The sequence below is a fragment of the Medicago truncatula genome, chromosome 1 (genome assembly GCF_003473485.1).
Source record: "Medicago truncatula cultivar Jemalong A17 chromosome 1, MtrunA17r5.0-ANR, whole genome shotgun sequence".
Lineage (NCBI taxonomy): Eukaryota > Viridiplantae > Streptophyta > Magnoliopsida > Fabales > Fabaceae > Medicago > Medicago truncatula.
The window spans coordinates 71,678-87,003 of NC_053042.1; the positions used below are offsets into that span (position 1 = coordinate 71,678).

A 15,326-nucleotide genomic window follows, 5' to 3' on the forward strand; every position below is an offset into this window, starting at 1 on the left:
GAGTTGTGAATGAATAAAAAATGAGGTGAAAATTTGTTATAAGGAGAAAGTGACAAACTTTACTGCTTTTAAGGACAACGAAATGCAACTAATGTACGCAACGAAGAAAATTTTGTCAAACCACGTCACCAACAACCTTTTAAAAACAAAACATGAAATTCCAATAATAACCTTAACCATCTTATCTATTCTCTTTTATCTCCTTCTGTTTTGTTCCTCGATATATACGAAACCAACTGAAGCAACAAACTCAGAAAGCAAAAGTTAGTTGTTTGTTTTTTATCGCTTTCTCTGGAAAATCATCAGTTGTTTTTCCATTCTCATTGTTTGGTTTTTGATGGAAAAGGTTGTTGGAGGAAAGTATAGAATTGGTAGGAAAATTGGCAGTGGATCATTTGGTGAAATTTATATTGGTATGAATTATAAGAAACTTTATTTCATTTTGCATGTTTGATTTTTTTTATTTTTTTGTTTAATGTTTGAGTTGTTTTATGATCATTTTCAGGGGCACATGTTGTGACTTCTGAGCTTGTGGCCATTAAGAAGGTGAGTCTATTGGAAATTGTTGCTTTGATTTTTGGTTATTGCTTAGAATTTTCCTTTTTATTTTCTTTATTTGTTGTAATAATTGTGATTAGGAAGTGATCATTTTGAGTTTGTTATTGCATTTTAAATAATTACAAATACTCTTGGGATTAGGCGTCCTGAGAATAGGCGTATCTTAGTTGTACGACACTCGTATGACACCTGTGTAACACATGTCTGACAACTTAGACAAGTGTCTCAAAGAAACTTAGTTTTCTTTGCTTTTATATATATCTTGGATACTCTCGGACACATTTTAGTCGCATTTAAGGTAATAATAGTGATGATCAATGAGAGAGTTAAATTAAAGACCTTAAATTTGATTACATCGTTTTTATCTTTTCCGTAGTAGATGGATGGATGAAGCTTAAAGACTATCATATCTTGTATTACAATTTTTGTAGTGGATCAAATTTCTCAATTAGATGCATGTTTAAATTTTGATTGTTAATTTACATCTTTTGGTCACTGAACGTGTAAAAAGTCCTCAACTTTGTGATGGTTTATAATAGACATATTCTTGTGTAATAGGAGAAGAAGAAAACTCAACAACCACAGCTACTATATGAGGCAAAGTTATATAACATTCTTAAAGGAGGAAGTAAGTTATAAAAGCATAGCTTCAATTTATGTTGAATCTTGTTTCCCTCACAATATTTTTCCCTTTGTTTTCTCAGTCCTTTCTAATTTATTATAGTAATGGAATTTAAGGTGGTATTCCAAGAATGAAATGGTTTGGTACTGACGGAGACTATAATGTTCTAGTTCTTGAACTTATGGGCCCGAGTCTCGATGACCTGCTTTACTACTGCAGTGGGAAGTTTTCGCTAAAATCGGTTTTGATGTTAGCCGATCAAATGGTAATCATTGATTCATTTATGGATTGGTTGTTTAGTTATCATTGAATGCATCTTTTCCTTTCTGTTTTTAAATTTAGCTTCTCTATATGACCATGTTTTCTGTATGAAGGGTCTGTTTCGATAAACAGCTTAATTAAATGCTTATAACATAAATGTTTATCATAAGCTCTCTCTAACAATCACAAAAGTGTTTATATTAGTAGATATACTCAAATAAGTAAATCAAACAGGCCCTAAGCCTGTTTTATTTCTTTGATGACAGCTTACGAGGATAGAGTATTTACATTCCAAAGGATTACTACACAGAGATATCAAACCAGATAACTTTCTTATGGGTCTTGGGAAGAAAGCAAACCAGGTAGCTTCAATGCTTCATGAGTATTCTTTCAAAAATCAGAAAACTTAAATGGATAGTTTTTCTATGTTATAATTCCTCTATATTTCCAAATTTAACATATGATATATGAATTATGTTACATTCACAGGTTTGTATGATTGATTTTGGACTTTCAAAAGGATACAGGGATCCTATCAGTTACAAGCATATTCCTTACAGGTATATTTTTTATCTAGCTTTATAGTTTTTGTTTGATCTCTTCTTGACATGGATCATATTTATGTGTCGTGAACCATCTTTACAAGCGATGAAACATCTTTCTGTCGTGGATCATTTCTCTTTCTGTCAATGTGAAATCTTCAAAATTGTCATATATTGATTTTATCTAAGGATTTTGCTTGATTCATTCTTAGTGACTTGTGCCTTACCACTTTGAATTTAGCCATCTATGTTTACGTTGTTTAATATTGTTTTATCTTGATAAACTCATCCAGAGAGAACAAAAACTTAACAGGAACTGCACGTTATGCAAGTAGCAATACTCACAAAGGAATTGGTTAGTACATGAGAGAATTTTTCCTTCGTTATTGTCTTAAGATATGACGTAAGCTACAATTTTCACTCACAATTTTGGTTTAACTTCTTCAGAGCAAAGCCGCAGAGATGATTTGGAGTCTCTTGGTTATGTTCTTTTGTACTTTTTGAGAGGAAGGTATGTCTCATCCTATTGATTATACTTTTACCATGCATCATAAAGATGTCGCTTGCGACTCTCAATGGTGCAGGGTTATTTTGGTAAACGTAAGACTTGACTATTTGGTTTTTGCATTTTAGCCTTCCTTGGCAAGGTCTGCAAGCTGCCACCAGAATGCAAAAATATGAAAAAATATGCGAAACGAAGTTAAACACTCCCATTGAGGTATGCGGATCATGTTTCCCCTAAGGTACATGTATTTGGTCTATAAATGTTTTCTGACTATGAATTTCTTGTTCTTAGGTACTTTGCAAGTCATGCCCCGTGGAGTTTGCTTCTTACTTTCATTATTGCCGCTCCTTGACATTTGATCAACGACCAGATTATGGATATTTGAAGCGCCTGTTTCGTGAATTGTTCACTTCTAAAGGTAATAACTGTTTGTTTATTAATCTGCTAGCAACAGGTTCTTTAAGATGGCAATTTACATGTTGGTTGATTATTTTTGTTTCATTGGCATTAAATGTCATTGTAGCATTATTTTGCACTCTATTCATTATCCAAATCATAATAAGTTTGTAGGTATCCATGTCCAAAGAAATTTATTCTCTGAAATTATCATAACTTCAAATGATCTCTGAGATTGATAATTCTCGATAGCATTAGTCTTTTCAAGAAAGCATACAGTTGAGGATTTTCAATTTCAGAAATTACTTTAGAATTTCATTAATGTCAGAGACCAAATTTTCTGATACTTACAGTTTAAGAAACTAAATTGAAATGTAATTCACTTCCTAAATTTATGTTTGGCAGGATATGCTGCTGACTATTTATATGACTGGACGATTTTAAAATATCAGGAGATTCAACAGATAAAGGAACAAAATCAATCAATAGTGCGTCGTTCCTTTTCCAACATTTTAGTTTCAATTATGGCTTCCCTATTTTCATTTGTAGAAATGTGAAATGTATATGGATTTTCTGATAGCTTTCGCATTAAATTTGTACTGATTTTGTTTGATTTCTCAATGACAATTTGTAGGCTCCAGTTGCCGTGCCTACCAGTCTTGAACCAGGGGATGTGGATGAGCATAGAGGTAACTTCATTCTTGTAGTCGAAGTATTGTTTGCGCATTCATTCACAATATTTTCATTATTGTGAAGGAATTTACTCCAGAGCATGTTCTAATGACTTTAGTTCCTTTTTCAGAATACAATGACTGTACTCAAAATGTTGTGCCAAAGCCAAAAATCTATACCGACCGTCCACGTGTGTGTATGAAGCTCAGGGTAGCTAACGTCGACAATCTTGATGATGAGATTCAAACAGATAAACAAGTATACCTCTCTGCATGATGAAGTTATTAGTTATTACTTAAACTATACTGATATTAAAGTTACATTCATATATTTTGCTAAAGTAACTCACTTAAATGGGATATGTTTTTGCAGAAAGTGAATACTGATTTGCCTATTTCCACTGTCATGCCTACGGAAGATGTTCCAAAACCAGAAACGACTGTGGAAACCTCAAACCCTAATGACGTGTTAGGGAGTAAATGTGGTGCTTCTGATGACTTGGTTCCTTCAATACGCCGAGTTTCATCCATCAATTAGACGGTAGGGGACATTTTTCCAACCTAACAAACTTGTGGATTTGGCCAGATTGATGCACGGGCTACAACTCATAGACATCTCGGTAGAATATTTTGTCGTGTTGCTTACTTGGTTTATTTCTCAGTGTTGGAATTTGAATTACTCGCGACGAAGAAATTTTCCACGAATTTGCTATGAAGCTTCATTGAGATTGAAAATTCGAGTATGAGGAGAAGCATGATTTGAAGTTGATCAAAGTGTTTTGACCCATTTTCGAAGATGTCTTTGTTGAAGGGTCTAAGTGCCCTACTAATTCTGTATAAGAAAGTCGAAGAAGAGCTGCAGGAAGACCTTGGCTTGATTGGCTAACCTAATTGCATTTGCTGCTAAGTTGCCATTTTCGAACGAACGGCTGCTAATTCGATATTGGAAGACAGTTACCAACCGTCACAAAAGCAGCGGGATAAAGAAGCGCCAGGACATTAATTTCTCTTCTTGTAGTTTGAATTCAAATCTTGTTAGATATCCCTAGACAGTTACTACACTGCAGGTACTTAGGCTCTTAAACATTATAGTTACTTAATTTTCCTCTAGATTCTAGTATCAGCTATATAGTTAATTTTCTTGATCACATTGTGTGTTAGAATTAGATGAAGTTTATCATAGGCAGTTGCTAGTTAGTTAGGACTAGTTAAATTGGTTGGGATCACATCACTGTATAGAGTGTATCTTACACTCATTGTAATCAACTTTTCTCATTCTATCTATTCCAAATAATCAATCTTTCTCAATTTATTTTTCTTTGTTGGGCTCTACTACTAGATGTAAAAGTAAGTTACACTAGTTAGTTAATCTAATTGACTATATAAGCCTTATTCTGCTCTTGATGATGTGATCAACATTCTCATTATCAATACAATTTGTATATTACTCTTTAATACTTTTCTCTTATCTATAGTTTCCATCAAGAATAGTAGTATTCTGTCAAAAAAAATAAAAATCAAGGATAGTAGTATCTATCATGCTTCTCAACATTGTTGTTTGTTACATAGAATCTTATTTGAAGCACTCTACCTTTGAGTGCTAATCATATATTGCAAGAAATTGGTCTTGAATATATAGTATTAACTACAAAGTAAAAATAATAATTTTGGTGCCCCTAATAAAATGGTGTCTTGGGCGGCCGCCCCCTTCGTCCATGCTCATGCTCGTGCGCATGCTCATGCTATGTGCCATTCTTGTTGATATATATAGTTGTTGATACACATCAAGTTATGTATTGCATGAAAAAAGTTGGAGGACATTGTATGTAGCTATATATTATAGTTTATTTTTGAGGTTCATTCAAACATTTTTTTTACTCTACCACTGCGTGACACACTTAATCTTTGAGGTGTCCATGCTTCGTAGGTTTTGGTACTTCAATATGTTAGAGTAAATGTGGCAGGGAATGAAGGAGGCATGTGAGTAACCTAGGAGGATACTGCTTTATGGAAATTGAGAGCTGAGAGAGAGAGAGTGTATCCAAAATAATCAATAATGGTTTTAAGTGCTCGTTTGGTTCCGCGTTTCGTAGCCTCCAACGCGAGTTAGCTTTTTGAAAGGTGGTTTCACAATACTTTTTATGTTTGGATAACTTCAGAAGTGATTCCATAAAATGTGAATATAGTCCCGAACTCGCGTTTCTGTGAAGCCACAATTCGGAGCTTTTGCGGCAATGTAATGTGATTTGGGAATTAATTTTGTGTTGACTGTTTTGTTTTCCCTAATTACCCATGATTTCTTTTCCTTTTTCCCACAGAGTTATAAATCGTATCCTCCAAACCAACAACACAGGCGGTGATGATTTTGGTTTCACGGCAGCGCTGCTTCAAGCTTTGCACAGCTGCAACCTTCTCTCTCTCTCTAGGTTAGAGATGAGGTTGAAATTGGGCTTCAAAAACCCATTAGAAAAGCCTGTTAATATTTTTATTAATCCTTTAAAAATAAACGTTTGACATAATTTGTTAAGTAATGAGTTAAAAAATTAATATAATATATCTAACTAAAATTAAACTATCTATATATATACACAAAAAAGTTTTTAATGGAACTTTTTATTTTAATTTTTTTATTTCTTAATGAATAATCAAATTAATAATGCAACAAATATTAATACCCATTTTGGTAATTATGCACTCAAAATAAATTTTGATCCAAGCTATCCAAACAACGTGAATTTATAAGAATCACTTTTGTCTTAATTCAAACATAAATCAATTCACGTTCAACTCACCTTTTACTAAAATCAATTCTAACAAAATCAATTTTATCAAAATCAATTTTCTCCACCGCAGAATCAAACACACACTAAACCTCTTTAGGAGCATTTGCTCTCTGCAGTTGGAATTCCATTTTCCACCGTGTTTTCTTCATTTCAGTGATAACATACAGAGTTCTCTTCTATTGTTGGTTTTTTGTGCACATTTATGGTATGTTTGGATTTACGTTTGCAGTGCCTTTTTCGCGTGCCAAGGTGTTCTAGACGTGATAACAGAGAAGCTTTAATTTGAAGAGTTTCAGAAAACGTACGTTGGGTGGGTATCCACTGTAGAAACAAACACACTTGTTTTTGTGTTCAGTTTCTATGAGATGATGACACAACCCTTCTTTAGTCATAATTATAAACACATGATCTTTTATATTTTTTCTGTTTTTTTCTCTAAACTTTTGTTTGTCTTTTTTCTAGAAATTTTAAAGTTGCTTCACTTATGCTCGAATTTAAATACGAGACTCCGAAGTTAGAAGAAACTTACAATTGTGTTGTCTCATCCAATTCTTTAAATATCGACTATGAATTAAGTCCTTTTCTGTATATTACAATATTCGTCTGAATCTAATTTGTAATTTTACTTGAGTGGAGTCAAAAATAAATGGAAATGATTCCTTGCAATAGTTGTGTCATGTAGTTACTAATCTGAACCGTTCGATTTAAATCAAAAGTTGAGACGGTTTAAAATTGAGTTAGTTAGTATAATCTCAATCATTAGATCTAAAATCAGTAGTCAACATTAACTAGTGTGCGAAAGAGTGTCCTTTGATTATAGTAGGGAAATCATCCATATGTTTGACTTAATCATTTATACGTTCCTCTTCACTTCATATGTCAAGTTGATTGGAAACGGAGCAGAAGTAAAACAGTGGACTCTCACCATCATCATCATTATACTACATGATGAAGTAGAGAATGAAATAAAGAACTTGATGATGTTACTTTTGCATGGCTCTCAAACCACTAATAATTATAATAATAATAATAAAAAAGTGTAAAATAGTATATATGTTTGTTTTCATCTGTAAAAGTTGATTGGTCACAAGTAGTGGAATGGCACCATCATCATATTTGTGGGAGTAATGATACATAGACAGTCTTAGGAGACAATACATCCTTTGACACCCACACAAAAATCTGACACGTAGTCACGTGGACTCCGCACAAGCACACTTTCTCTTTTCTCTCCTCCTCTCTCTTTCTAATGCATGGGGTGTACAAGAGTGTATAAGAATAAAGGGTATCTATGTATCATTACTCTATTTGTATCATATGATCGTGTGAAAAGTGGAATGCAAAACATAATGATGTTGCATTTACCTGACGTTTAAATCGCTAATATTGTACTTTTTAAATTAAATATATAAATTATTTAATATATATAAAGAGCAATTGTTTCTGATTATCTTAATTAACCATTCCTCTTAATTAGTCTCCTTAATCATCTTACAAGTTACAAGAACACAATGGTTTGCATTATTTCATTTTATACGTTTTTTAAACGATGTCTTTAGAATAATTGTTAGAATCACCATCTATACAATAGTATCGAAATTTAATTCATATAGACGAACAATGTACATGTATTTTACATTATCAGTCATTTAAAAAGTTAGACTTTTGTCATACTTAACATAAAAATCATGATTGATTAACCGTGACAAGTTTTACACTCATCAAAATTATTCTCTGTATTTTTATAGTATATAAAAAATAATTGGACGTTGTTTTTTTTTTTTTTGACAAGAATAATTGGACGTTGTTAAATGTTAGTATCCAGCGAATCAACGTGCAAATTATTATTAAGTCAACTTGTCCATCACGATCAATTGTCCGACACAGCTTCCACTTTCCAAAAAGTTTGACACAATAATGCATGATAAAATAAGAAAAATTGTACGATCCAAATATGGTCCAATTTTATTAAAAAAATACTTAAAATCATCTAAAACATTTTTTTGAGAAAAAAATATACATTAAAATAACAATAACTACCTATTTTTAATTTTTTTTCTAATTTATTATAAATATGGTAACTAAATTCATATAAATTATTTAGAAATTATAATAAATGGTTAATTTTTCAATTTTAACATATTAAATACTACTTAAAAAAATATGCAAGTTTTTAAAGATTAAAATTATATTTATTTAACATATTAATTTTTATTTTTTCAATAAAATATTAAAAAATGTCATTAAAAAAATCAAAAAATTATTTTAAATGTAAGTTTACAGGCCATAAAAAAAGGTATTTACTCTTATTTTAGTTGATTATTAGTTTCCCAATAAAAAAGTATATATATTTTCGGTACTTTAAGTGTATTTTTTTTTTTTTTTAACTAATCTAGACCATAGATGCTCCCATATAAATTGGCAGCTTCTTTGTTCATTTTTTAACCACTGAGTGTGAGAAGCAATTCATCACACATTGCAAATCAGAAACCATGGCCAAAATTGCGTTAGGAACAACCCGAGAGGCTACTCAACCAGATTGCATTCAGGCTCTAATTGTTGAATTCATTGCCACCTTTCTCTTTGTCTTTGCTGGTGTTGGTTCTGCAATGACTGCTGGTATATATATATATATCTATCTATCTCCTAACTCAAAATAGTACTATACTATAACACTTATTTTTGTTCTTTACTAAATGTTCATAATTCAAACTCTGGCTACTAAGAACATTCATAATGAAATATAAAGAAAAGGGGTCTTATAAATCAAATGTATTTGGTCTAGAGTCAGTTAAATTAATCTTTTGGAGAAAGTATGGATCTAAGACTAATTCCTTGAAATTTATTTCAATAGATAAGCTAAGTGGAGATGCCTTAGTGGGTTTGTTTTTTGTGGCTATTGCACATGCTCTTGTGGTGGCTGTAATGATCTCTGCTGCTCATATTTCCGGTGGCCATTTGAATCCCGCCGTGACTTTGGGCCTCCTTGTCGGAGGCCACATCACTATCGTTCGTTCGATCCTATATTGGATTGACCAATTGATAGCATCTGCAGCTGCTTGTTATCTTCTTCATTATCTCTCTGGTGGATTGGTAAGCTCTCAACTCTTCATATATTACTTGGTTAAGAATCATCATTTTTAAGGTAAAAAAATTTGAGTTGAGACTAAAATTGTAATAAACATAATATTTGAGGACCAAAACAATTTGATTTTAAAAGGAGAAAACTATTTTTTGGAAGATCAAAATGCAATTAAATTTATTATTATTTATGTTGGAAATATCCTTGTCCATACAATTGAAAAATATTTATTGATACAAATATTCTTGCTTTTTAAAGGGAAAAAGATAATAACCTTCTTTGTTTTTATTGTTTGAAAGCTAATTAAAAAAATATTGCACATTGAATCTTGCATGAATTACAGACAACTCCAGCTCATACACTTGCAAGTGGAGTAGGGTACACTCAAGGAGTAGTTTGGGAGATTGTGTTGACATTCTCTTTGTTGTTCACTGTGTATGCAACCATGGTTGACCCAAAGAAAGGAGCACTTGCTGGCCTTGGCCCAACCTTAGTTGGGTTTGTGGTGGGGGCAAACATCCTTGCTGGTGGGGCTTTTTCGGCAGCTTCAATGAACCCGGCAAGATCTTTTGGGCCTGCTTTGGTTAGTGGAAATTGGACAGATCATTGGGTTTATTGGGTTGGACCACTTATTGGTGGTGGGCTTGCTGGTTTCATTTATGAGAATTTCTTCATTAATAGAGATCATGTTCCTCTAGCTGTAGATGAAGAAAGCTACTAAGAATTAAGATTAGGTTTTTCCTTGGGAACTTTGCATAAAATTTGTGTTACTGTGCTTTAATGTACAAGTGCTTTATTTTTGTGCTTGGTAGAGAAATAAAATATGATTTCTAGTATTATATTTGTGTGTAGAATAACATGTCAATACTAATAAAGACTTATCAATACTAGTTGACTAAGAGCAACTTTAGTTCATGATGATATACTATGCCCAAATTTCTTATAGATGATGACAAATATATAAAACTTGCATTGGAGTAAGCTTGATATGATATGACAAAGGGTGAGATAAAACTTAGTATGCATCTACTATAGAATCAACTTCCAAAAGATATCAAGCATTGAAATCATTGACAAAAAAAAAAAATCAAAAGCATTAAACTTATTATTTTATATCAATATCATTAATATTTGTATTTGTCTAAAATATAATTTGTTGTTCATGACCAGAAAAAAAAAAAAAAAAACATGTAATTTGTTGTTTATTGTCATGTACTATTTTGTATTCCATTAAAAATGCAGTTTTTGTGTATTATTGTTGTGCATTTTGTTGTTTATTGTTTAGGTAAAATTTATTAAAATAATATAAAATACTTCAGATGCCGCCTCAATTAACATCAAATTATTTTTTGGTATATAAATTGATGTTTATTGTCTTTATAAATTGACAGCTTCTTTGATCATTTTTCTTGAGTGTAAGAAGCAATTAATTGCACATCGCAAATCATAAGACAATATGGCCAAAATCACTTTAGGAACAACCCAAGAGGCTGCTCAACCTAATTGCATCCAGGCTCTAATTGTTGAATTTATTGTCACCTTTCTCTTTGTCTTTGCTGGTGTTGCTTCTAAAATGGCTGCTGGTATGTATATAATATAAAACATTTAGGTGTCCCGGTGTTGGACACGTGTCAGTGTCTGGCACCGACACCTATAATTAATCTAAATTATATTATTTTTTTAAACTATTATTTGGGTCAGTGTTCGTATTGTGTCTGGTGTCTGTGTTTCATAGCTAATAACTTACTAACATTTGTTTATATAGAAAACTAATGAGTGTGATACCAAAGCTTACCGTTAAATTAACTCAGACTTCTAAGATTGATTTCCAAAATTTATTTCATTAGATAAGCTAAGTGGAGATGGTTTAGTGGGATTATTTTTTGTGGCTATGGCAAATGTTCTTCTGGTGGCGGTAATGATATCTGCCGGTCACGTTTCCGGTGGCCATTTGAATCCCGCTGTGACCTTCGGCCTCCTTGTTGGCGGCCACATCACCGTCGTCCGTTCTATCTTATATTGGATTGATCAACTTATAGCATCTGCAGGAGCTTGCTATCTTCTTCATTACCTCACTGGTGGATTAGTAAGTGTCATTTTTTATATTCATTCTATCAATTTTGACAAGAATTTAACAATTGAAATTGTTTTACTTTACTTTCATTTATTCAATTGATACTTACATTTCTTCTATTCAAACGTAATTGAGATGTATATGTCTATGTATAAATCGTTAGTGAAAAAACTTAGTTTTTTTTCAATTTTTTTTTTTGACAAAAAAAAAAAAATTGTGTATATTATTTGATATTTTTCTCAATAACAAACATTTGTGTATATTTCCTTAAAAAAAACATTTATGTAAAGGGTCATGCTAACAAGTGACTTGTTAAGAAGTTAAAAATGGAATTAAGTGATGAATTCAAGGTAAAAAAGTCAAATTTTAAAGTTTAAAGGTGTTAAATGCATAATTTTCAGGATAAAGTTTAGAAATTAAATTAACTTTTTCTTACTTTGAATTCATCACTGAATTTCATTTTTAGCTTCTTAACAAGTGTCCTTAGTGCATTTGTAGCATTTTCCTTATGTAAATACACCCTCCGGTCACTAATATAAGTAAAATTTTGATTTTTAGATTCATTCATTAAATAACATATGTAGACTATAATAAAGACTACATACATCATTTAATGAATGAATCTAAAAATCAAAGTTTTGCTTATATTAATGACCGGAGGGTGTATTGCTTATAATTTTTACAAAGAAAATTACACAAGAATGGAAAATGAAGCTCATTCTGAGGATCTTTTAACAATAGAATAAGAGGCATTAATTTAACAAATTTAAAAGCTCTCTTCATGCCCAACCCCTCAATAAAACTTCCATCTCGACTATAAAACCCCTCCAAGCAATTTCACCCCTAATGTTCACCTCACAATGTCTGAAAGGAACAACATTTCATGATGCTTATTACCATGACACGAAAGCAAACAAATCTCAATGTTACGAATATTCTATTCATGCTCAATCATTGCACGGACATTTGAACGATGTCAAATGCTTTAGCCACCTCCTTTGAATCCCCTACAATAGTCCAATCGTAAAGATACCAAGTATGAAGAAGAAGCTTTCAATTATCTTAGATCGGGTGAATAAGCGGGTGTAACACAAGTGCAAAAGGAAGTGGCCCAATAGAGTTGCCTTATTGCACTCCATTGGATGACAAAATATGTTCATCCCCACGGTATAATATCACTTCCTAACTATAAATAAACTCAACCCATAAAGAAATGGATGGGCATCTCACCTCGCACACTAGTGCCGATGTATCTACCAAGTTGAAAGAATTCGAGAAATCTATCGTGAGCATAGCTAAAGAACCATCTCCATGCCATTGGCTCAACACCATATTAACATCATAAAAAATGGCCTTTGCACCACCTAAAACCCCAACACCAAACTAAAAGTCATTGAGATATTAGGCCACATCTTTACGAACTTATTTCATAGCAATCTTGGATACCGGACGCCTGCAACTAGTACCTACTACAATAAGGTGCATTCCACGAACTAGTGCAAAAGCTACAAATTATACCAAACTCAACGAATACCTTATTCCTATCCATAAGTTAACCTTAGAGTGATAGCGCATAAAATATCTCTTGCCAGAACAAAACCTTTTCCACACAACGCAAATAATACGTGTTGGGCCCACAAACCATCTCTACCACATGATGTCCTTTTGGGGAACAATTTAAATAAGGGAAATATTAATGAGTGCTCCCGGGGCACTCATTAAGAACCTTACATAGTAAATTTTTATGAAAGTTTGTGTAATCGGTGCATTGAAAATTGAAAACTTTTACATTTTTCAAGAATAATTACTTAATTTAGCATGATTAACGAGTGTCCTAGGGGAACTCGTTAACAAGACCCATTTAATAAACCTGAGAACAATGTCAACTTAAATCACATGGAGACCTACAAAAAATATGGTGGTTGGCTTGGAGGGAGGTGACATGTACGAGTGTTTATCGCCCAAAACCTCCATCGTATCTTTGTTATATGGGCCCACATTGGATGATCCCAAGACCTTCACAGGCGTTGCAATGTGTCCATCTGCAACCATAGATAAGTATTGTTTGATATTATGACCCTTCTTTTGTCTTTATCCTCAAAATAATCTTCTCCATAACTCACACCAAATTGCTCATAATCTCCCAACTCACATTCAACCAACTTGGCAAGACCACCCACTACTCTCCATTTAGCCAAGCAACCAAAAATGTGATATTGTTGCAAGGACTTGTGATTCTTGAACCTGCAATCTTGCCTAGTTCGAGGCTTTAAAACCTATAATGTGCGATGAGGAAGTAGTGACAACTGAAACGAAGCTCCTATATAAATCGGCTTAGCATCCACATGATAAGAGCATCAGGGTCTTTTCTAGTTGGTTTTGAAATATGTAGAATGTGGCTCTTAAACTCTCATGTCTCATTAGTAACACAAACCAGACCATCAGGGTGGTGACATGCACGGCTCATGGTATGAAAATTTATACACCTTCCAAATATCCATTGCTCAACCATCCTCATAGACTTTTCAAACGCCATAAACAAACTCCAATAAGTCTTGAGTTCTTCTGATCACGTACTTTTCCATTCATCCCTACTCCCTTTTGTTGCATCTAGGCAACAATGAACCTCCGAAACGGTCACTGAAAATCTCATATCTGACAAGAAGTCATCGGAGAATGAAAAAAACAAAAAATTAAAATACTACATATATTCTTGAATAACTTATATTCTTTTTTATATTTAAAACTATTCCATTCAATACAATTGATAAAAAAAATAATGATCTAGATATTCTAGATTATAAAAAGAAAATAGATAATATTATTTTGTGTCTTTTATTGTTGGAGAACTAATTAAGAATATGATTGTACATTGTATCTTGCACGATCAACAGACAACTCCGGTTCATACACTTAAAAGTGGAGTAGGGTGTACTCAAGGAGTAGTTTGGGAAATTGTTTTGACATTCTCTTTGTTGTTCACTGTGTATGCAACTATGGTTGATCCAAAGAAAGGAGGATTTGCTGGACTTGGCCCAATTTTGATTGGATTTGTTGTAGGGGCTAACATCTTGGCTGGCGGGGCTTTTGCAGGTGCTTCCATGAATCCAGCAAGATCTTTTGGGCCTGCTTTGGTTAGTGGAAATTGGACTGACCAATGGATTTTTTGGGTTGGGCCTCTCATTGGTGGTGGACTTGCTGGTTTCATTTATGAGAATTTCTTCATCAATAGAACTCATGTTCCTCTGCTTGTAGATGAAGTTAGCTACTAAGAATTAAAATTAGGTGAATGTGATTTATTTTTTTTATTTAGTAGAGAAATAAAAAGTGAACTTGATTATATGTTTCTCTATTTGGGTTTATGTTGAACCCAAACTTGCTTAGATGTTGAGTTTGGTTTGGGACACTTGACTTGTATACCTATGTGTGAACACTTCTATCAAATAGAAGTAAAATGGAATTATTAAAAATAAAAAAATTAAAGCAAGACATGCTCCATGATCTATTTTGTAATGTAAAAAATAGAAAACTCAAAAAAATTAACTTTAAAGTGTTATAAGAAGTGCTAACAACACATTCTTAATAAATATTTTCCAATTTTTTAGTTAAAAAAATACATATCTGTCAATTTTTTATAAAAATAAATATTTTTCAACTCTTTTGTTGGTTGAGTTCTATCTAAATTTAGTGGAACTTGTGAATTTTAATTAATAAAAAAATGTGTTGAAAGTGTATATTATACATAGCATTATAATTTTTTAGGAATATGTTATATATATATATATATAAAGTATTGTTGACATTATAACTTTCTTGTTAAATCTCTTATTAC

At 32.4% G+C, this 15,326-nt stretch overlaps 3 protein-coding genes across 5 annotated transcripts; all 3 read left to right on the plus strand.

The window, feature by feature from the left end:
* The first annotated feature begins 238 nt into the window (after nt 1-238).
* On the plus strand, nt 239-4,867 carry LOC25481844 (casein kinase I). Of its 3 annotated transcripts, XM_013610216.3 has the most exons (15): nt 239-413; nt 506-546; nt 1,117-1,186; nt 1,297-1,445; nt 1,708-1,803; nt 1,931-2,001; nt 2,277-2,338; nt 2,431-2,494; nt 2,617-2,701; nt 2,780-2,906; nt 3,290-3,372; nt 3,519-3,573; nt 3,687-3,814; nt 3,929-4,096; nt 4,218-4,867. In XM_013610216.3, exons 1-14 carry the CDS (start codon nt 338-340, stop codon nt 4,091-4,093), a joined length of 1,272 nt encoding a protein of 423 aa, XP_013465670.1. In that variant the 5' UTR covers nt 239-337; the 3' UTR covers nt 4,094-4,096; nt 4,218-4,867. The 3 variants fall into 3 exon arrangements, with proteins under 3 accessions (XP_013465670.1, XP_024631236.1, XP_024631237.1); XM_024775468.2 differs by having other exon boundaries at nt 240-413; nt 3,929-4,867; XM_024775469.2 differs by lacking the exon at nt 239-413 and having other exon boundaries at nt 508-546; nt 1,283-1,445; nt 3,929-4,867.
* Nucleotides 4,868-8,764: 3,897 nt separating this feature from the next.
* Nucleotides 8,765-10,341, plus strand: LOC11432805 (aquaporin TIP4-1). The gene is made up of 3 exons (XM_003588321.4): nt 8,765-8,957; nt 9,193-9,431; nt 9,764-10,341. Exons 1-3 carry the CDS (start codon nt 8,831-8,833, stop codon nt 10,139-10,141), a joined length of 744 nt encoding a protein of 247 aa, XP_003588369.2. The 5' UTR covers nt 8,765-8,830; the 3' UTR covers nt 10,142-10,341.
* Nucleotides 10,342-10,841: 500 nt separating this feature from the next.
* LOC11424458 (aquaporin TIP4-1) lies at nt 10,842-14,926 on the plus strand. The gene is made up of 3 exons (XM_003588330.4): nt 10,842-11,003; nt 11,268-11,506; nt 14,389-14,926. The coding sequence occupies exons 1-3, from the start codon at nt 10,877-10,879 to the stop codon at nt 14,764-14,766; spliced, it is 744 nt and encodes a 247-aa protein (XP_003588378.2). The 5' UTR covers nt 10,842-10,876; the 3' UTR covers nt 14,767-14,926.
* The last annotated feature ends 400 nt before the right edge of the window (nt 14,927-15,326 follow it).

Excerpts from the sequence above, each read along its gene's own strand:
- LOC11432805 (XM_003588321.4), top strand. The coding sequence starts at position 8,831 with ATGGCCAAAATTGCGTTAGGAACAACCCGAGAGGCTACTCAACCAGAT. Across the intron at positions 8,958-9,192 it reads TGGTTCTGCAATGACTGCTG|ATAAGCTAAGTGGAGATGCC; the intron begins GTATATATATAT and ends TTATTTCAATAG. Across the intron at positions 9,432-9,763 it reads ATTATCTCTCTGGTGGATTG|ACAACTCCAGCTCATACACT; the intron begins GTAAGCTCTCAA and ends CATGAATTACAG.
- LOC25481844 (XM_013610216.3), top strand. The coding sequence starts at position 338 with ATGGAAAAGGTTGTTGGAGGAAAGTATAGAATTGGTAGGAAAATTGGC. Across the intron at positions 1,187-1,296 it reads TAACATTCTTAAAGGAGGAA|GTGGTATTCCAAGAATGAAA; the intron begins GTAAGTTATAAA and ends ATGGAATTTAAG. Across the intron at positions 2,495-2,616 it reads TTGTACTTTTTGAGAGGAAG|CCTTCCTTGGCAAGGTCTGC; the intron begins GTATGTCTCATC and ends TTTGCATTTTAG.
- LOC11424458 (XM_003588330.4), top strand. The coding sequence starts at position 10,877 with ATGGCCAAAATCACTTTAGGAACAACCCAAGAGGCTGCTCAACCTAAT. Across the intron at positions 11,004-11,267 it reads TGCTTCTAAAATGGCTGCTG|ATAAGCTAAGTGGAGATGGT; the intron begins GTATGTATATAA and ends TTATTTCATTAG. Across the intron at positions 11,507-14,388 it reads ATTACCTCACTGGTGGATTA|ACAACTCCGGTTCATACACT; the intron begins GTAAGTGTCATT and ends CACGATCAACAG.